Source organism: Stegastes partitus, unplaced genomic scaffold (assembly GCF_000690725.1).
Source record: "Stegastes partitus isolate 25-593 unplaced genomic scaffold, Stegastes_partitus-1.0.2 Scaffold804, whole genome shotgun sequence".
NCBI lineage: Eukaryota > Metazoa > Chordata > Actinopteri > Pomacentridae > Stegastes > Stegastes partitus.
The window spans coordinates 86,068-108,070 of NW_007578535.1; the positions used below are offsets into that span (position 1 = coordinate 86,068).

At 44.3% G+C, this 22,003-nt stretch overlaps 1 protein-coding gene across 2 annotated transcripts in view; it reads left to right on the forward strand.

The window, feature by feature from the left end:
• Positions 1–363: 363 nt before the first annotated feature.
• cecr2 (CECR2 histone acetyl-lysine reader) overlaps positions 364–22,003 on the forward strand; it is a 35,165-nt gene continuing 13,525 nt past the window's right edge. The window contains exons 1-7 of one of the 2 annotated variants that reach the window (XM_008292352.1): positions 364–585; positions 16,817–16,911; positions 18,719–18,902; positions 19,562–19,689; positions 19,944–20,027; positions 20,573–20,640; positions 20,789–20,952. In XM_008292352.1, coding sequence (XP_008290574.1) covers positions 466–585; positions 16,817–16,911; positions 18,719–18,902; positions 19,562–19,689; positions 19,944–20,027; positions 20,573–20,640; positions 20,789–20,952 — 843 coding nt within the window. In that variant the 5' untranslated portion in view covers positions 364–465. The remainder of the gene's footprint in view (positions 586–16,816; positions 16,912–18,718; positions 18,903–19,561; positions 19,690–19,943; positions 20,028–20,572; positions 20,641–20,788; positions 20,953–22,003) is intronic. The other variant, XM_008292353.1, reaches the window with a different exon arrangement.

Below are 22,003 nucleotides of genomic sequence, written 5' to 3' on the forward strand. Positions count from 1 at the left end.
TCAACTTTTTAGTTTTTAGTCATTCACCATTCACTACCATTCCCTTTAAACGGCGGGCGCATTATCAAGTCGGAGGGGTACTATTGGCTTTAGGTTCTTACTACTATCATAAACTGAAAGGTAAAATTGTAAAGCTGTTTAACAAGTACAAATTTTAGCGCAATAAGTCAGCACAAATGGCATAATATTCCATACTTATGCTAACATATAAGGGAATGTATAGAATTAAGTAACCGCCCCCCCTATGCGCGCTGCAGTGGTATCGCCCTTCCCATCTGTTCAGCTCCGGTGCGGCTCTGATTGAAACAGATTGTAGCGCTCCCCGGGTCGCGATGGCAAGTGTCCCGACAGGACGGCCGCAGCAACTTTTTTCTTGTTTGTAATGTTACGGAGGCACTATAAGTCGCTGAAGAAACTACTTTCTAATGTGAGACATAAACGCTACACAATTTCTCCAGCCCGAAAATGTCCCAGGGATGTACGGTTTCTGTGGAAGAGATCCAGTCTTGGTGGGAAGTCCCCGCCATAGCCCACTTCTGCTCGCTGTTCAGGACGGCGTTCAACCTTCCAGACTTTGAAATAGAGGTAAACTCATATTAAGCTCACTTTCAGTACCACGGGTGTGTTTCCCTACGGAAATGAAAAGTTGTTTGTGTCAGCTTTTTGGTGTGCGCGGTCCGTCGAGCGCGTTTGGTGGAAGTAGCCGTTTGGTAAACCAGCTTAGCCGTGTTCTCTGAACTTCTCGTACGTGAACGTTACTAAGGCGATCCTGTTAGGTAACGACCTAGCGAGCTCGTTAGCTAGGCTACTAGCTAGCTCTAACTGCTAGTTGCTGTTCCTCAAAGTTGTGAAATATCCCACGAGACGTGAGCGGACTGTGCTTGATGTAGTTTTACCCACGGTGACTGTAACGTGTTGCTGTATATCCATGATGCTCGTGTTCCTGAGTAACTTTAGATTGAGCTCCTCCTGAACCATGTGCCCCTCGTTTGTTTTCATTTGGCCAGAGGCTCATGTTTATGTCGAAGACCTGCCTTATTTCAGACGATTTAAACAAGCAATACATAAGATAAAATGCTTGGAAAACCGTCCCAATGCTACGAAACGTGAATATTTAAGTCGTAACTTTTTTTTTATTGATTATATTAATGTGACTAGAAATTAATTTTATGAACGAAAAGTCGAGCACTAACTTCTAATTGTTGTCCTGTTTACTGAATGGACTGAGCCACAGTGTTTTTTGTGTCTTTATTCTGTCAGATAAAGTTAAGTTCATGGCGTGAGGTTTGAGTTTATTGTCTTGCAAGCCATCTGGCTGGGGTAGCCATAGGGACGCAGATGCTGTTCAGGCATTGTTTGCTCGCCCAAGTCCCGTTTTGTTGCGAGAAGCGAGCGTTTAAGCGTTTGTTTACGATATTAATCTGTCCACAGTCAACTACCGAGGTACAACCGGCCACCCATCCTCTGCTCTGTCACTGAATAAGCGAAATTTATTACACTACGATTACATAATTCAACTTTATCACTCGATCCAACCCCCCCCCTCGGTCGGTGAAATGTATTCAGAGTTCACAGCTAAGTCCAACATGCGCCCCTGCAAGGTTCACATCAGAATTAATGGGGACCGGTTCTGATCTGTCGAGGAATGATTGCACTTTTAGAGAAACTGGTAAGGTCAACAGCACGCATCAACAGACTCCATCCCTCAGCCATCCCCACCCCCTTCGGCAGAGAAACACGTAGGCATCGGCTTTGTTGTTAAACGAAGTGCGAGCCAGATGGGGGATCGCATTGCGCCTAGTTTACATGAAAGTTGAGGGTGTTGTGCTGCTGCTGCGTTTCTTCTCAGGACGGGGTTGGATTTGCATGAAATTCGCGTCACGTTGGAGCTATTGGTGACTTACGTAGTTGCAGTTGTCGATTTTCACTTTCAGAACCGCTCCTGCAGACTGAACCCGGTTCAGCTGAACAGTGCGGGTCGAGCTGCTGTAAGCCGGAGTGAATGATGTATTCCTGTTTAGCCGCATCACTGAGCAGGTCACACTCCTCAGCTAGATTTAGAGGAAATATTAAGATTGATGTAGTCGTCTTATTCCTTGACATCTTAATCAGACACAGGAGTGTTCAAGGTCACAGCTCCTCTGGTTTCTCTCTGTAATTAGCTGCATTTATTACCACACCATATACTTTGCAACCTTTCACATTGTCGGGTGACAATTTTGCACAATCCTCCTGTGGATGTTTATTAGCTTTTATTACTTTTACAGTCCCACGGACACTTGCTGTTGATTTGACTTGACATGAAAATAGAAAATGTCATGTTTTGCACCAAAGCACCACATCAGAAACCTCCTTTGTGCGAACATACTTGGCGGTAGAGCTGATTCTGATTAGTAGCCCACTGTTTTCATTGAAAGCCAGTGGAAAGCGCAGGTGTTTGACGGGGGAAAAATGTGCAACTTTAGCAGCTTGGTGTGTGCTGAAACCTCCATTTTACACAATACTGATATTAGTGGAAGTAAAGCATGTGATAGTGAGTTCCTCTCTTCTTGCTGCATATTTGTGGTATCAGAATCCATCTCAAATTCATTTGGTCTATTCTCTCTTTGGTCTCCTGGATGTGCTCTGAATGTTGACAAAATGGTTACCTGGGTCCTTCATTTCTAACTCCTGATAGGCTTGAAAGGTGGGAATATTTGGGTGACCATGCAGTGTACTGAATATTTGTTGAAATGCATATTTTGTTTAGCAGTGGAATCATTTGAATGAACCGCAGCCACAATCCTGAGTGAAAACAACCAACTATCTTTGAAGCATGTGGAGGGAGTGATCCTCAAAAAGGGGCTCTAAGCAAAGTTTTGGACATTAAGTATGGAAAGAATTGGTTAAATCAGTGTTGGGGGTAATAAATTAAAATGGTCGCAAGCTAAAGTTTTCAGATTTTAAGTCTCCTCAGTGTGTAGAAGAAGGGATCATATTTTTCTTGCTCTCTTTCATCTGGTTAATATTTCTGTCTTGGAGAAAGTAGGTAGCCTCTGCCCGGTGTTCTGGCTACTAAAGTACCTGTGTTTTATTTAAATAGGAGTAGCAGTGCTGATATTGTCGTTTGGATTCTTCTTCTGGATTGAAAAAAATACATGCTGCTTGAATAGAGGGACGTTTAGTAGATTCAGGTCTTGCTTAAATTGTGCAGTCTGTTGTGTTGTACTGCCACGGGGCTGTTGTGTGACTGTATTTGATCTTTCCGACTGTATATTTTACAATATTGCTGATTTTGGACACTCGGCTTTTTATGAAATGTGCACCGCCTCTCATCTCCGCAACAGGTGTGCAGCGTGCACAGAGCGCTGCTTGTCTACACTTTACTATTTGATATGTAAAGCAGGCGTCGAGTCAGGTGCCGGGGTGAGGAAGTCAAAAATAAAATGAGGCAATCCAGACTCCTTTAATCAAATAGTCTGCCTTCACACTGCAGATACTGACACTGAAACTCTCCCTGCATTCAGGACATATTAGAAATGCTGTCCTGCCTCCTTAATGGGTTTCATGATGACTTCAGTTTTGTAAACTAAAATGTACACACTGACTTCTGAAGTCAGGTTATTTGGATCCAGCCTGTTTACTTTCTGAGGACTTTGTGTTTTAGGAATAAGAGGAAAGTGTCAGGCGGCGTGTTTGTTTTGCTTAATGCCACATAGCAGCAACAAGCCGAGCTGGCCTGGGCACTCTTTCCAATGAGGCGTTTTGTCATTTACTCCTGCCTTTGTCTTGGCTTGCATTGTTAAAGTTGGTAAAATTTAAAGAGCCTCTTGTGGCTGCGTTAGTGTAATAAAAAATATAGATTTGACCTTTGACAAATTCTTTCAACTTGGATTTATTATTTTTTTTGTCTTATTCTAAGACAAGCTTTTGGCTGCGCTTGTGAAGGATTGGTCGGGTAATGGTAGTCAGTTCCAGTTGCAATTCTATCTCTGGATGTATAGGTTGAATTACCTCAGAATCAGGGGGTGAAAGAGGGGGCAGGAAGTGGCTGTCATTGGTCATGACAGAGTGGGAGGGTGTAGAGTGATTGCACTCTATTCTGTCCTTTACTTTTTTAACGCTGACATTCCATCTGTCTTTATTTGTGGAAATAGCGTTTTGGATTGGCTGCTGCCGTCCTCCGTCCATCCTTGCCATCCCGTGCCCACAGAGAGCAGGGGTCAGTGTCGTGGCGGCCGAGGGCCTCGCATACCTCTGCATGTTACAGTTTCTATGGATTTCCTTGTTAAACGTCTATTCTGGTTTTGCCCCCATGGGGTCAGCTCTGGGAGATGAGTGAGAAGGGTGTGTGGACGCATGCTTCCACAGGATTAGTCGCAAAGTTCAAGAGTGAGCAGTCTGAGGTCTTGTTGGCTGCTCAATTACATAAAAAAATAATTAAATAGAGTGTGCTTTTAAGCTTTTGGGTTTTACCCCACGTGTAGGTTGTTAGATGACAAGCCTATGATGCGGGTCTTCTCCAGTCTGCAGTGTAGCTACATACATGTCAGTGATAAACCCGAGAGTAAGAATTACTTGAAATTAAAGCAGATGGCAGATTGGAAGTTTCAGTTCCACCTCTCTGGCTGTCTGTACTTGTTGTTTCTTGATCTATCTGTGGAGCCACCTGTGTTTTGCTGTATCTACAGGAAGACCCTGACAGCATTGTGTTGGATTGCACACATGAAAATAGTTGAGAAATGAGAGGTAGAAGGGTTGAGCCTCACTCCTCACCGCCTGACCTGTTATGGCACCAAGTGTGTGTGATTCTGACGTCAGAAAGATGCGGGTTTCCAACACTGTTTGTCCATCTGACAGATATTTTGGACAGACCGTTAATCCGGCTTAATGGTGTTCTTGAAACACCTGTTTCTTTTTCCCATAATGGACGCTTCAGTAATGAATGCCACATTTACGACCACGGTGTTCAGAGGCGTGTGAAACTGCTACCAGAGATATTGACAAACCCGGTGATCCAGTCCGACGGTGCTGCTGCGGTACCGTTGTGGCAGCTCTTTTATTTCTACGGTGCTGGTCAGTGATAATGGAGTCTACCCCCAGTCTCCTTGGCCGGCCTTACAAAACAGTCCCTTGCACATTGTTCCTGGGCCGATACACTTCACTGTTGCTGGTTTCCACTTTCCTCAGGGTGCAGGCAGCAAGCTGGGAAAGCAGCATGGATATATGTGTGTGTGGATGAGAGAGTTGAGTGGGAGAGATGGAGAGCAGAGAAAGAATGAGTGGGAGGGAAGGGGAAAGAGGGGAAGAAAAGTGTCCCAGAGATGGAGAGCAAGTGAGTGTGGAAGCGAAAGCACATTAGTATGAGAGAGTGATCTGCAGGAAGGCGGCCCAGGGTCAACATGGCTGTCCCCTCCGCCTGGCTTTTTGTCTCCGTGGCTTATGCTTGGTTTCTTGGCTATGTATCTGTGAAATGATGCCTGAAATCCCACAGCCAACAGACACTGCAGGCTTCTGTTGCTCGATCCTCATTGACGTGCCCCTTATTGCCAGACATGGCTCTTCATGCCAAGGACCTCTGTTCCTGTCTTGGTCTTGGTGGTTTGTGCTCAGCTGGCGGCCTGTTTGGCTCGTCGTCATGCATTTATTCCATGCATCTTCATCAGCTGCTTGTCATCGTCCAGTTGAAATGGGTCTCCTCTTTAGAAACGTTGATTATTAAACTTATGATGGGCTACGAAGCTTTAAGATCAGGCTGTTGCATGATTTGTATTTTTGTATATTTTTGTGTTTTTCCATAAAACAGTTGCTGGTGTTAAAACTGCTTTATTAAAATCTATAAAAATAGAAAAACAGAAATGACACTGCAGTGGGCTGACATGACAGTGGGAATCTTACAATCTTTTGAGGTTGAATTTTTGTTGTCCCATAAGAAGAGATGAGAGTTTGCATCCTTATTGAGCTCATACAATGAAGAGACATCAGGCTAAACGCGCTGCTTCACTGTAAACCTGAGGAACTCAATTTAGTCTTGTTTGACAATAACCTTTGAGCTTAAGATGGCAATGTGGCTTTCTGAGTAGTGCTGGTCGGTTTAACTATAAGTCAGTCCTGCAGTTTTTATCCAGACTGAAATATCTGAGCAACTATGGGATGGATTCCTGATGACTCTGGTGATAGAAGCAGATTAACATTTTCAGAGGACTAGTCTGACACTGTTAAGACAGTAGTCATAGTTAACCAAAAGCGACAGTTTTCTCCTCAGTTTTATTTGAGAAAAATCGAAAGCTTTAAATGATGTCATGACTATGATCATAAAGTAGAAGGTTAAAAATCGAAAAATACAATAATGTGAACTACTGGGTTGTAGCAGCCGTTCTCTTCCTGCAGCTCTTATTTAAGTCATGTCACAGAAGAAACCTTTAGCAGGTCTTCTTCCTGTTGTTCCCAAGTGCTGCCACTATGGAGATTCTACCTGCATCAAACATGATGCTTGATTTTTTAATCGAAACAAAATTTAAGTTATGTCTTTCACTACAGCTCATTATTGTGATTATTATTCATCCACGTATTTTGAACCATCTATCCTAAGAAGTTTATGTGTTGGTATTTTTTAAAAAATATATAAAGTTTGCACACGGATAGCTGTAGACACATTGGATGTGTAGTTGTTTTTATTATATTGCTTCGTGTTTGGTTGGCTGCCCAACTTTTCGTCCACAGAGGGATTCATGTGGATTCTCGTCGACTGGGGTCAAATTTTACATCACTTGGACCCGAGCAGACTGCTCAATGGAAGCTACACCGCTAAGATAACAGATATTTAATCTGAAAATGACATTATCACATTATCACCAATGAAGAGTTTATTATCCACGTGTTGTTGTTGTTGTTGTTTGACAATGTTAATTATTTATATGTTGTAGTTTGAGTTTTTAATTACTTAAGTGGACTGTTTATTTTCTTATCTCTACATGGTTTCCATTGACCTGATTAATGATGAGTGATTTGTTGGTTGGAAAGCTATAGTATTGTCCTCACCTGTGTTGGAATCATGAGCTGTTTTTTTGTGTGTGGCTGTTACAATGCCTGTAACGTGGTCCGACAGTTTGACTATTTAGGTGTAACGTGGTCCGACAGTTCGACTATTTAGGTACAGTAGAAGGTTGTTCTACTCTATTGCTTGACATTGTCTTTTTGCACCAACTATTAAACATTGACACTCACCTCAGGATGGGATTGATCAGCTTTTTGTGGTCAAAAACTTTTAAAGAACTAGTTCTGAGAGACCAGAACTGAGGCTTAACTTTAAAGAAGAAAGCTGGCTTCTGTCTCAACTTTTGCTGTTTCACACTGGGAACTAATTAATCCTTCCCTGTATCAGCTGCTTTAATGGCAATTTTAAAACTTTTACATATCACTTTATTTGTGTGTTTTTATTCAATTAATCACAGCCATGCCTTCTTACTCTGATCTTCAGTGTCTCCTGAACTTCTAAAGGTCTCACACACCCGTAGTCCTCCCACAGAGGTATTTTCTTTTATGTTGCCCGAGCAGATCTCCTCCTAAACCTGTGAGGATGTGCATAGCTCGTCCTTGATTGGCAGCGCCCTCATTTTCCTGTTAGTTCTGATGCACCTGAGTAGTTCACAGTGCTGTTAGTAGTTCATGGAGTTGGTGATGTCACATATCCCCATCATGGCTACGCCCAGTTTCACCTGACTGAATGTCTAATCAACCATATTGATTTAAAACACCTGTTTGGGTGTGTATTGAGGATCACTCTAGTCTTACGTTTGAGTGATAGCAACTATCGTCTTGCCAGACTCCCATCTACGTAAGGCTCTCTGCCCTTGTGTTTAAAGCGTCTGCTTCTCCACAAGTCCCGTCCCCGTTGCTGTCACTTGTCCCTCTGCCCCGTCCCCTTCTCGAGCCCCAGTAGTCTCCCTGTCACTGTGCCCCAGCCCCTGGCATCACCATGACTAAACCCCAGATGGTGGTTCTTTCTTTCCCTTCCCCCTGGAGGGTGGAGGCTCTTCACTCTGACTGGGTGCTAGTTGCTGCTGCAGCAGCCCTTCTGGGGAGAGGGAGGGGGCTCCTTTTTTTTTTTTTTTTCTTAAAAACCCCCAGTGTGATTGTAAAAGAAGATTTAGTCCTATTAGATCTGGTAAATAAGTGAGAGCAGGCTGCCTGTGAGCATGTCCTTGTTTCTGTTGTCTAGAAAGCAAATGGATTAACAGGGGGGAATAGGATCAAGGCTTAAGTGTTGCTCCATCATGGCCCAACTTCACACAGGCACACAGTCTCCTGATTCCCTCTTCATGTGCATTATAGCTGCAGATAGCATTCACTTAATTTATGTTGCCAGTCTGGCCTCTGAGAGGAGTCTTTGATGTGAGGGCCAAGGATGGCTCTGGAGAAGAGGTGTGACAGGATATTACGAGCAAAAGCAAAAGCAAAGGAGGGATTTGGTGATTGTTCAATAAGAAAAGGAAAATATTTGCTATGACATTTGCACAGTCATTATCATGGCTCAGCGGTAGGTGACTTAAATCACTGATAATATGTTTATCTTCAACCTTGGGCTGCTCTACCTCCTTTGTTAATTCCAGGGAGGGGATTGAAGAACCCACACATCAACAATCATCCATTCTCATCCTACAGCTCTACTGTTTGGTCATTCTCTGCTTCCTTTTCTCTCTTTTCTCCCCCCCGTCCCACCCACTGACACATCCCCGGCTCAGCCCTTCTTATAGCCTCACAGACACCAACCTCTGACACCTTCCTTTCCAGATCAGGCCATACATAATACCTTCAAAACTTTTTCACACTCTGTGAGTACCGCTCAAAGATCAAGAACCTTTTTGCATGTCTTTTTTAATACCCTCTCTTGCATGCACTGTGAGGGGGGCTTTGTGAGGGGCTGCTGCCCCTCCCCCATGTGATTGACAAGTGAGAGCAGTAGTACATGCATCAGATGGTTTCACATGGGGAGTGTGTGCACAGAGGGGGAGGTAGAGGGGCACATACACTGTTTTTTTCTGCCAGCTCCATTGTTGCAGCTCCCCATGGTTCCCTCTCTCTGTCTCCAGTCTGGGGCGGCATCCCTTCAGTTTTGCTCTCTCACTCTGCGTCTTTGCAGCTGGTTGTGAAGCAGAGACGAGAAGTGTGAGGAGAACTTCACCAAACCAGGTCTCATCCAGCGGGACCCCGGGATAACCTAACTGGGGTTAGCTGTTGTAGCTGTGATATGTTTAGCCTGCCTAGAGAGAGTTTCTGTTGTGTTGTTTTGCCAAGTGTTTGTGTCTGACGCAACGCCATAGAGGGAGACGGTAATAAAGAAGAATTTATTCTGGAACATGCTGCCGTTGGTTCCTGTAGAAAACAGAGAGTAGGCCAAGAAAAAAAAACAAAGATGGAGGGAGATTTGGGAATTCTACTCCAAAAGTTTGAGTTGGATTTTTTTGGAGGAATGCTGAGCTAGTGCAAGGGTATGCAGAGGGGGTGTTTATCTGTTGGGTTTGTGCTGTGTAGACTGGCTACATGGATTGTAAGAGGCCACATGCTGAAATATAGACTTCTGGATGACTCATTCTAAATATTGTCGGCCCCACTGTGTCTCTTTTTATTATTTGTTTTCAAAATATTAACCAGTGCAGATTTCTGTCGCTGTTCCTCACCTGTTGCTTTGAGACTTGAGACACTGAAGGTTGGAAATATCAGGCCTGAGGGGGCGTTTACACTCAAACCGCCCAAAAAATTGCAACAGGTTACGTTGGTTTCGGCAGGTTGTTTCAGTGACAGGCGACACGAAGAAGCGCAATCCAGAAAAGCCGGTTGTGGTAATATATACAGGAGTCTGACTTCTTATCATTTTCTTACGCGCAGGTTATCAAAGCTACAATCATTCTATCTGTCATTGTCACGATTAGCAGATAAACAGCAGCAGTAGCAGCAAGTCTTGCCTGAATGAATGTGACTAGCTTACCACAGCGCCTTACCAGATGTTGTTCTGTGTTCCTGCTCAAGTCTGCTTCTTTCTGCCGGAGCCTTCAGCATTAGCACCTTTGTTGCATCTACAAAGTGGCCTCATTCAAATGAATTGGGGGGGCTGGGTTTTGTCATGCAGGGGCTAATGTCGGTGTGAACATGGCTGAAGGGCCTTGGGAGCTATTGCACGTTGTTTGGGAATGTCAGGACCTTGACACATCAGGCTGACTTCAAAGAACTGCAGCCAGTGAGACCCGGTGCTCCGTCACTTCGCATCTTCTGTTAAATGTGGCATTTAACCACAGCACACAGTCTGCAGCCAATCGGCATCTGACTCCAGACACACTCAGATTGCTATTTTAAAATGTCTCCTTAAAAAAAATGCATCTGGCACAAGTAGGGCTTTTCTCAGGGCTGGTTTGTGTGTGTGTGTGCATGTATGCATGGGTCCACTGGGATGTCAGCTGAAGCAGGAAGCTCAGTTTTATACGAGGAAGTTGATGATGTGGTTTCCTCAAAGCTGGCAGTGGAAGTATGAGAGACGCTGCTGCACTGGGTGGCCTCCCATCTCCTGTGCTTAATGATCCTCACCCACATAGACAACGAGGTAGTCCAAGGCAAAGGGTCTCCATCTGTCTGGAGAGCGCTTGGCTCAGGAAGGATCTGCCCAACGTCCATCCATCACCTCCCCCACTGTCTCTCCTCCGCTGTGGCCCAGCCACCTGTCCCACCTGGCCCTGACATTGGCACTATAATAAAACTCGGCTGAAAGTTGAAACTGACCTCACACTAGTGCAGTGTATGAGCTATATTTAGTGTTCGTCACTGTTTCCCACATTGCGGTTGGGCTCATGTAGAACAACCTGTAGTTGTGCTTTCTGCTCACATATTTTCATGAACAAATCGTGTCCTTGCCTGGAGGCTCTAATTATTTGAATGTGTCAGACTGCTGGGGTGGGAAGGCAGGTGTGGAGGACACAACTTTTCACTCTGGCTCCAACAGGCATTTTGTAAATCAGGAGTGACTACGCAGGCAAATCAGCCAGCGACTTCTTGTTTTGATGCATCAGTCAGATGCGTCTGGCAGCAACTCAAAGATGTTGATGCTTTCCTTAGATCAGATGAACCGTACATCCTGAGGATGCGAGGGCGTTTTCCTGTGGTGTTACGACTGTGTGTGCATGTTTGTCATGTGGCAGGAGGTGGTTACGTGTGGGGGTGGAGGGTGTTGTCAGATGATGGCTCCTGGAGGAACCATGTGTGAGCTGAAAGTGGGAGGGGGGTGGGGAAGGAAGAAATAAAGAAAGAAGCATAGGAGAGGAAGAGAGGAGCCTTTACACAACAAACAGGCCTCCCTTCCCCCTCCAGCTAGCCATGCAAACGTCCTCCAACTGTTGGTGATATAGACCCCGGAGGAGCTGTTAACGGCAGTGGCATGGAAAGTGTCTGCTGTGAGGGTAGCCAGAGAGGCCAACCCCCTGATACTACAGGCTCTGTGAATCTGCCACAGCCTTGGAGCTGCTGATACAAACGCTGCCGCACTTCTTATCACAGCCTCTCTCTGTCTCTGTCTCTCTCGCAGCTTGTGTTGGTCAGACGCACGTTTTATCTCAGTTTTTCTCTCTCTGCAGATATGGATTGGGACACATGATGAGCCCATGACTGTCCTCTGAGAAAAGCACATTTCACTTTTATCTGGAAATGCAGATGCTCTGCTCCACATTGAAGACTGCTGGCATTTATATAAAAAAACTTCACTTAGGCCTTGATGGTTCCTTTCTTTTAACATGTCAGGTCCTCTCCTCCTTTGAGTTGATTCATGTCCCATAACATTTACCACCCTGAGTCTCATACATCACGTTCAATCAAGACTCCTGGCGTTATTGTGGCCTCTTCATGTAGCAGAGGTGCCCATAATGAAGGTTTATGTAGTACACAGTCTACCCATGTTGGCTGGCTAATCTCTCACCTATAGCAATGACTCCAGTCTATCATTACACATTTTATTGCAGAATTACTTTGGACCACTACTAATTAGAGTAATTATTTAACTTTTAAGCCTTTTTTTTCCCCCCCATTGCTGTGCTTGTTTTCAGTTTCTCCCTCTGTTTCGCCTTCTTTTTTTATCTCTCACTATCTTTTTCTCTTTCTCTGACGGGAGTTGGTTAAATGACATTTATCATGAAATCATTTCCAGTCTCATGACCCGTGTTTAATGACGGCTTGGAGGAGAGTCACAATCGAGGTTTGACTGACACTTGTCACTTTTTTTCCTGCTTCTTTCGTTGTCTTCATTTCCAGAAAGCATCAAACATGACTAATACCGGCTCACATGAAAGAATACCTGAAAACAATTCCGCGAAGATACCCAAAGTTTTGTTTATTCGTCTTTCTCCTTACGACAGCCATGTGTAACGCAGCCTGTACTGCCAGCTTCTGAAGACACTGTGAACCTAGATCATTTGCTCCAAAGCAGTTATCGGATACGAATCTAATTTACATTTTTTTATTTTTATTTTGAGCGACTTAAAAGTTCACTTCAATATCGCTTGACAATTACGTGGAAACACAGTTACTGTCAGTACATTCGTTCCCCGATTTGCAAAAGAAAACGCAGCGATACTGGTTATTTTGCTGTAGATAACCGACGAGGCTGCAGGCATTGTTTACATTGCTGTCTGTGCAAGCAAGTGTTGAGCAGTGACGGACATTTCTGGTCTTACTCATCCACCAGTGGTCCGCTGCAGATATTTTTCACAGCTATGCAACAAAAATTCTTCGAGTCTACACCGACACCTGCAATGCCCTTTGCAAATGAATGGTCATGTGACATACCTTGTTAGTGTGCACAGAGATAAATGCTTCTCTGAATGGCAGTTGTTTTCCTTTTAAAAGACTGGATGTAGCTCCAGGCAGCTGCATCACATGTCACACTAATGGCAAAGAAAATATTTTTTTTATTGATGGGGGAACTGTGAGTTCTTGGGAGCTTTTGGTAATTCAATAACTTTAATTTCTGCCCAGTGAAGAAAAAAGATAAATATATTATAGTTATAAATATATTTTCTTCATCCACAGTGCAGCGCTATCTTGTCAGTCATGTAGGTAGTCAACATGCCAGCTTGGTTTTAGCTGGTGTGCCAAAGAGGAACAAAGAAAGACTCTCGTTATTTACATACATCTCATACAGGACTACATGGGTGCAGGTTTCTCTGGAGATGGCAGTCTGAGCAGCGTAAGTCCAAAGTGAGAAGTTTTCTCGAGTATTGCGTACGTGGATGAACAACAGTGGTATCAGTGGTGTGTTTTTAAATGATCACATAGGTTTAAAATGTCTGTAGTGAAGGCATTGAGTGGCAGAAGCTTCTGCTTTTACTGCAATAATGTAGGAATTTTGTTCTGTTAGTCTCACTGAAGGCACATTAGGTGTGACACGGCCTTGTGTGCGAGAGAGAAAAGGACGAGTGGGAGGCCTCGTCGTCACCACAGGTGTGACTTCTCTCACTGTCTGCTGCTTTATTGCATGAATGGATAGATGAAACAGCGACAAACAATTCAGGTTTTGTTGTTTTCAGTAGATATGTCCCGTCTGGATTTTTTTCCCCCCACCTTGCCAATAAACACAGTCGGGACAGTCACTCTGAATTCTGCCTTTCTTTAAGAAAACCTGCGCTGTCCTCGGCTACAGTGGAGCCAACGACCGGCTGGAGTGGAGACAATGTGTGGAGGGAGAGGAGAGATAAGGAAGACGAAGAAAGGAAAAGAGTGGGGTGGAGAGTGGAGCAAGGGTGTTGTCAGGGGAATAATAGAATGCCTCAGAGGCCCTCACAGACACTGGGCAGCAGGGCAGGGGGAGGAAAATGGTGTGGAAGAGAGGAATAGGAGGTTAAGCCAGCGAGAGCAGCAGAGAGAGAAACAGCAGGGGAGTCTGCTGAGAGAAGTGGCAAATACCTTCAGGGTGAATTGCTGATTGCGAGCCAGGCCGACTGAGGGACTGAAGTGATGACACACCTTTTGACTAAGCCTTGACTCACACTCCAATCTTTGTCCCAGTGTGTGAAACGCATAGCCTGTTTTGTTCACAGCAGTAGCTTAGTGATAAATCTGACATTTTAGCTCTGTGATTTATACTCTTTATAGCTTATCACTTATCCAGCTCTCTTATCATTGAGTCTCATTGATCATTAATGCGAAGCAGCCAAAGTACTCCGCTGTGTTTATTCTGCTCAAAGTCGGTAAAAGTGTATGTTTTTGTGCGTTGTTGTTGACAAAGGTTGTGAATTGTGCCCGTGTAGTTTTGTTTTTATTGAGGGGAAAGGTTCCTACAGGCTATTTGCAGCTGCAGCGGAGTGTCCCTCGCAGGCCTTCATCACGCTGAGCGTTTGTTAGCACCAGGTTACTGAGGGATTGGCCTAATGGATGGATGGCTGAAGAAAGGGCACGCACACCACATTAATTCCCTTTCCCTCTGCCATCTGAGATGCTGCGTGGCACTTCAAAGTTGGGGAAGGGTGGTGTTAATCCAGGGGCTGCAGTGAGCCCTCCACTCTGCTGCGCTGTACTCAACTGTTCACCCTTTCCCCAGCCGTGGCCCCCAGCCTTTTCGAAGTGTGATCAAAGTGCAGTTTGTCTCTGATGGATGGGCTCACTCTGGCCCAGAGGCTGCCTGACAGGGGACCTGGAAGTGGATGGGAGCGTGACACAGGATCTCTAGCCTGCGTCCTATGCACATGCTAGGCAGGGATACGCGCAGTATTTTTCTGAGCTGATGTCTATGCCAGCGCTCTGCAGCTGTACAACATACGTACATGAGAGCAGACCATGAGTCATGTGCTAGCTTGAGCAATGGTTTAAGCCTTTAGTCAGTCTCTTTGTTGTTAGAAGTCTGTGTCCCTTGTCTAGGCTTGATGTACACTACACAATATTGCAGTTTAGGCAGGTATGCCATGCAGTTTTTCTTGATTTGAGAAGACCCTGTATGAAACCAGTGTCCCTAAAAGCATTCCTGCTCACGTTAGTTTCTAAATTAACATGTCTGGTACACTGACTGTAGCGTGAGCTGTAGAACTCAGTGATTTAATAAAAAAAACTTTTTAGTGTGTCTACAAGCAACAGAGCATCAATAATCTGACCGTCAGCACGTCCAAATTCTACATTTTTAGTCATTTTCAGTGGATGTCTAAAGGCACCAGCGTTTCAACCGATACCTGAAGGTTGTGAAACAGTCGCACAGGTCTTAACAAGCAATTGATCCTTCTTCCACGTTTTCAAGGTTGCAGGATGCCAGGGATGCATTTACCACCCACGAGGTTAAACTATGTCTGTAACGTTGCTTAAGTTTCCTTTAAGTGTTGGCATCTTTATCTCAAGATTTAAAACATCATTTGGTTTTTCTCCTGGCGCTCACGCATACTTGCTCAACGTGTTTCGTAACCTCTGGTCCTATTGTTTAAGCTGTTGTTGTCCAATTTATCTTAAAATCCGGATTGTGTTATGTCACGAGCATGTAGGCTTTTAAATTGTCATTTGCTTTAAAGGGTTCTTCCTTCGAGTCACGACTGATTTTTATCTGTTGTCATCAGACTCATTCTCCTGGTATGTGTCGAAGCGACTTGTTTTTTTGTTTGTCCTTCATGAGCTTTTTTCTTTTCCGACCCCAAGCAGAAACATTTATCTTATCCTGTTTTTCAACTTTTTCCTCAACCTCCTTTCTGGTCCTCCTCCTCCTCCTCCTCCTCCTCCTCCTCCTCTGTTTTTCATCGTGCTGACTTGTCGGCTCCTGGCTTCCGTCACTCTCCATGGCTGGGAGGCGTGTACGCTGACCTTTGGTAACCTCTGAGCTCAGCCAGGTTCCTCCAGAGAGAGGCAGAGTTCGAAGAAATAAGTGACCGCACAATAATTAAACGTGCCTCCATGTCTCTGAGATCATTTAAGATTAGTTTTTTTTCTTAAAGCTGGGAGGAACGGATACCATAGAGATAAATGAAAGAGGCAGAGTGACACAGAGTAGAAGTCTGTTGTTAGAGAGCAAGCACCAGGAAGGGTGGGGAGTGGTCAGCCGCAAGCAGTCGTGTTCTTTTTCTGAGGAGCCTAAAGGGTTCGCTTGCTTTGCTTCCTGCAAAAGAGATCTTTAATTGAAATGGACACTTGGCTGTTGGGACAAGTGGCATTTGCATTTCTGCCCCCTCAGCGTCGTTTTTTCTCTACGCCTCGCTCTCCTCCTGCTCGAATCCGGAGCCTTTGGGTATCGCTGGAGAGAGCGGTGCTTGCTGGGAAGCCGTGCGGGGCACCGTGTCTCGGTTGGTCAGCGGAGGAGAGGAGGGATCACGGCTGTGTTGCAGCTCTCGGCCCCTGCTGCCTGCCATCTTTCCCTGGTTGCTTTCAGGTCTTTTAGAGTTTGCTTTGCCAGTTACTGCCGCTTCATAAAACCTCAATGGCTGAAGCACAATGCCAGGCAGGAGAGGGGTCATGGCTGAACTTGAACCTCAGCTACAGTCCAACAACCACTGGCAAACCAAGAAGCCCTAATGAGACTAGTTGGAAATTCCGATCATCCCTCCTGCTGTCTACCTCTGCCAACTCACCTTGCACTGATACCAACACTTGTATGCTGATATATCGTCGTCTTCTTCGTTGTTTGCATATGTCCTATTCCTCTCCTTATAGGCTTATAATTGTTTGCTCTTAATTAAAGTTTTCTACCTTTAAAACTGGTTCCATCGTTGTACAGCTGACACGTGACAACGTTTAGCATCGTGTTTTTCTGCACAGATATTGAACCTTTTGTTTGTCAAGCTACAGTATTTTTAGCGGGTGCATTAACTCTGTCTCCTTTCACTGTGTCCAGGAGCTGGAGAAAGCCCTGTCAGAGCAGGACTTGGACTTCCTGGGGGATCTCATTGCCTGTCTGTTGCAGGGATGCTACCAGCGCACTGACATCACGTAAGTATAGAATGGAAAAGGAACCTAGCATGTTGTCAGATGTTGCCAGGCCATGTCAGGCCTTGAGTCACGGTGGAAGGGGAAGCTTTATTAAACTGGAAATGCATGTGCAGATAATAGAAAACGCACCTATCACCACTGGATTCTGGTCTTGTAGAGATACACAAAGTTTAAATACAGGAAGCAAATTAACTTGTTTCAGCACATTATAGTCAAACTCTACCTAAATTAAAGCCACTACTCCTGCACATCTAATTCTTGGGCTGAAGATAAAGAACTGCTAAAAATATTGTGATAGTGTTTGGCTTTGTCAGATCAAAAGATGGTAATATGGTGAGCAAAGGACGATAACCCATCTTATTGCTGCTGAAGGCTGCAGCGATTAGTGTGGGAAACCTGGATTCTAACATGATCTCAACCCTCAAAGAACTGTAGGAGGCAATGGAAGCATCTCCTCCAGATTTTAATGGAACATCAGAGGCACAGTGGAAAACAATTAACATTTTCAAGTTAATTTTGTTGCCATCAAGATAGACAAGTATTTCCACTTACTTCAAACTAGTCACGTCGCCCAGGAGCCTTTAGTGGAAGTCTGAGTCACCGGTATGATAACTTAGCGAGGAGTCAGAACTTACTCACCGTATGGTTGTGAAATGTGGTGTGGTGAAATCATGCTCTACTACCACCGCAACATATGAAAGCAGCGTAGCCACTGAAACCCCACACCCCCGCAATCAAATGATGGGAGAAAGTGAGTATGCAGCAGAGGGTGTTAGTCAAATCCACAGATGCATTCAGTCTCTCATGGGGTTTCCCCCCCTCTATACACCTCCTTCTGCAGCCCATCATTAGAAAGTAGCGTAGTGGTACAGTGAACTGATAAGCTTAGAGGCAGGAATGATCCAGTTTTCCAACCAGGCAGCCAGTAGCAGGAGGACAGGCTGCTTTATTGGACTGGACAGGCGCTGGCATCCTGGGGGTGGCTGCTCAGCGCTGGCCTTTCACAGAGCTGCCCTTTTCATCCGCACGCGTTAAACGCTCTGCCGGAGCGGGGGAAAGGAGGGAGGGAGGATGTTGGAGAGAACGAGGGGCAGAAAGGAGGAGAGGGATGGGGTAGTGAGGAGGGGGCAGCCTGCAGCTGTGTGAAAAGTGCACACTGCTCTTTCAAGATAAGCCATTTTTTCTGTTTTTCTTTCTCTGCGCTGTTGCATAGATGCTCACCCCTGCCCCTAGCCCTTGTTCTGTTCATCTGGGTTGGAACTGAAAGGTTCAGATTAATCGGCTAGACCTGAACCGGAACCAACATTTATTTACCAGCTCATAGCAGAGATACAACCCAACTCCCATTCAAAGAAACTACTTTTTCTTTTTCCAGCCCCACCTCTGTATTTCCAACCACTGTGATAGTTTGAACTTTGCTTGTTTCCTAAGCTGAAAGGATTCCAGTTTACATTAAACCACGTTGTACTGACTTTTAAAGTGTCACAAAGCATTTGCAGTTGAATTGGTTGTTTTTATCCACACTGACAGATCTTATCATTTATTAAAACATGTGCAGATAATGCATAAGAATGATTTGGAAAAGTGGTAAAAAGCAGTCAGATTAGAAAAATAAAATTAAATGGGTCGAATGTAAAAGTTCACACACAAATAGTAAACAGATGTACTCATCCCAAATAACTGAAGGTCTTAGTGGGGGTGAATTAGTGGGTTATCCTGTGCCAGAATAGCTGAAGGTTTTAGAGATGTAGAGGCAAAACAATAGAAAAGACACAGACAATGACGGTGTGATTGCTCTACTGTTAAGCCCCCAGGCATTCAGCAGTTACCTGGACGACATCATCAGCTACCGGTGGGAACTGGAAGAGGGGAAGCCCAATCCACTTCGAGAAGGGCCCTTTGAGAATCTCCCACCTCGCACCCAGGTGGAACTGCTGCACAGACTTTGTGACTACCGCCTGGATGCCGCCGACGTCTTTGACCTGCTTAAGGTACGCCGCCTATGGAAGGCAGCAAAGGGAGTCTGGAAATGTTTATTCACAACATGGATTTTAGGCGTTTTGCTCAGTGTTGAGTTGTTATTTTTTTTTGTTTTTGTGTGGAATGAAATCAGAGCCATGCAGTTGTGTGTCGTGGTTCAGAGTTTCCACTGACGCTGCTGCGGATACGTTAGTCAGAATTACCGCGTTATGCGCATGTGTGCGGTGAACAGGAGTTTCCTGAATTCAAACCATGGTGGTTTTTTGTAGATCACAGCACCTGAAGTCACCTCAAACTGGGTGTTGCTCTTTAAATCATGATCAGAATTTTTATTTTATTCACTGAAATGTCCTGTGGTGTACGAGTTCCATTCACGTTGTAGCTTAGTGTCGGTAAATATATGCGCTGCCATAAGCTAGAGTGCCGTTAATATTAACCTCCTTGCTATCTTTCAATTTTTACATCACATATAGTTTTTCTAAATAATTTATTGACTTGAATTCATGAATGCATTCAGTAAGAAACCCTAAGTGCTCCGTGTGTGTGTATTACTCACAGCTGTGTGAGCTCAAACGACTGAATGACTTCATCCACTAATGACTGATGATTTTAAAAACAGCCCCATGTATGATTTAGGAAATGTTCTGTCCCTACCCCCCACCTCTTTCAGGGCCTGGATGCAGATAGCCTGAGGGTTGAACCCCTGGGGCAAGATGGAAATGGGGCCCTCTACTGGTACTTCTACGGCACTCGTATGTACAAAGAGGAGCCAGTCAAGAGGAGAGCAGAGAAGTTCAGGTAAATACCGATGGGTAACGTACATCTTCCTTTTCTGTCACGCACAGCAGGAATGAATGTGGTGTCGCTGGTTTTCTGCAGTTAGTGCATGTGGTAAGGGTGTAATTACAGTAGGAGCTTAGCACTTGTTTACAGGCCTGTTAAGGGTTAATTATAGAGGTTAATTATACAGGTCTTCTATTGCTAATTACCCATGTTAAAAGACTATAATTTTTTAAAAGCTGTTTGATTCTATGTCTTGCTTTGTTCAACAGTGAAACAAGCGAACTAACGTTACCAGAGAAAAAGAGAAGGGGAAGACCACCAAAGAAGAGAAAGTTAGAGGACCCTCAGCTAAGGTGAAAAACACTGTTTGGTGTCAGTGCCAGGGGGGTAATGTAGTGAAATACTGACGCCGCACAGCCGTGCAATGTGCTGCACAGATGCACTGGTTATGTCAAATGAAAGCATGCGTTTAACTGTCACAGCAGCTGCCACGGCTGTTTGCCATGTGGTCCCTGGCTGCGTGGATATTAGTTAAGGTTTGTGTGTTTATATATAGAAACAAAAAAAGCTGCTCAGAAAATAATACAAAGATCAGGCTTTTGAGGATTTGTGTTTTGGTGTTCTTTGCTCTAAATTACTTGTTGACCGACTGCTCAATCTGAAATGTAATCAGTATTTGAGTATTTCTTGGGCCGACACGCTCCAACCATATTCTGACCACATGTGTGTGTTTATGATCTATAATTAATTTCAAAAAGCAGTCGCGTGGAAGCACAGCATGAATTTATTTAAAAAATACAAGACAGTTGCTCAAATATTAAAGAACTTTCTGGTCACGCTCTTGTTTGTAGGAAACATTTTCGTTTTATTTATTCCTGTTGTTTTGTGTTCCTTTCAGTGAGGTGGAAAGTGAGGTGTCAGAAGTGCCGACAGAAAATGGACTGGAGGACCTTCCCCCAAGCACAGGTGAGAGGACTGCATGAATATAAGCATCGTAATTTCCATGCGGACTGTGTGCTCACGTTCCGACCACCATTTTCTCTCACTTAATTGTGTCTACAAATTTTTCCCTGGAATCAATGATCCAGCGTCTCTCGTCTTTTTTTTCTCCCAGCAGGTCGTAAGCGAGGCGCCTGGTCCCTCGTGTGTGATACGGAGGAGCAGTGGGTCAGCCTGGCAGAAAGCATCAAGGACAAAACCTCTCCACAGGACCGCCACCTCTACCGCGTCATCAGCCAGAACTTCCTTCCTGAGATCAGCAGCATGATTGAGCACAAGGTCAGACACTGAAATGACTGCCATCAGTCCCCATTACAGCAGGTCATGATGTCTTCTAGGTCTCTGGATGCAGACTATCATGCAGACTATGATGTTAAAGCAGTCATACGCAGCATTACATGGAGTGCACGGCTGTTGTTTGAACAAAATGTGTAACATGTACGAGGGTAATATGAGGAAATACAAACTCATAAACAGAAAGTTATACCAACAATTTTCTTAAAATTTTAACTGCTGACTGCTGTTTTCATTTAGTTTTATTTTAATAAATGGCCAAGAACTGCATTTAATATCTTCGCAGATCGTAGCTATCGTGACTTTAAGCTAAACTTAAGCTAAAATCTGGCCTGTAAGTCTGATGTTCTCTGCTCTCTGTTCAGCTGCTCATATGTTCCGGCGCAGATCACTGTCCTCCTACAGTGGTTGTTTTTAGGATCGCGGAGTCTTAACTGTGCCAGCTACAGGACAGGTGGAGAGAAGGAAAGCTGTTCTCTGCTTGCCCTTAATTCTGTGCACTGGCTTGCCAAAGATGTTGGCCCCAGTCCTTTAACCCTCTGAACCCCAAACAGTTTCTGGGCTTTTATTTGCTCCCGTCGTATTTTTACTCGCTGTGGGCTCATTTTGAAATATAAAGTATCTCTGTCGAAACCACAAAACAGTGACTAGAAATAGAGAGAACTAAAAATGTCTGTAAAATTTAATATCTATGATTATTTATTTTACAAAATTGGGGGGAAAAAATGGAATTGACGTTTCTCAAAGTGCCAACAAGTGTTAGCAACAGTGGAGAAAACATGGTGACTAAGCTGGTCTCTAATGGTTTCTGCCCAGAATTTCATGTTTTTTACAGAATCTTATTTGAGCAAATGCTTTTTTAAAAATTATTATTTTTGTTTTTAAATGAGATAGACATGCAGAATATAGAGAGTTTGATGAACTATCACCATTCTAGGCTTAGATTTGGTTTTCCAATGGAGCAGATGAGTATTTCAAGGATGGCTGCTGAGTTAAAAATATAGTATTTCCTGTTGTTTTGACAGTTTCCACCTCA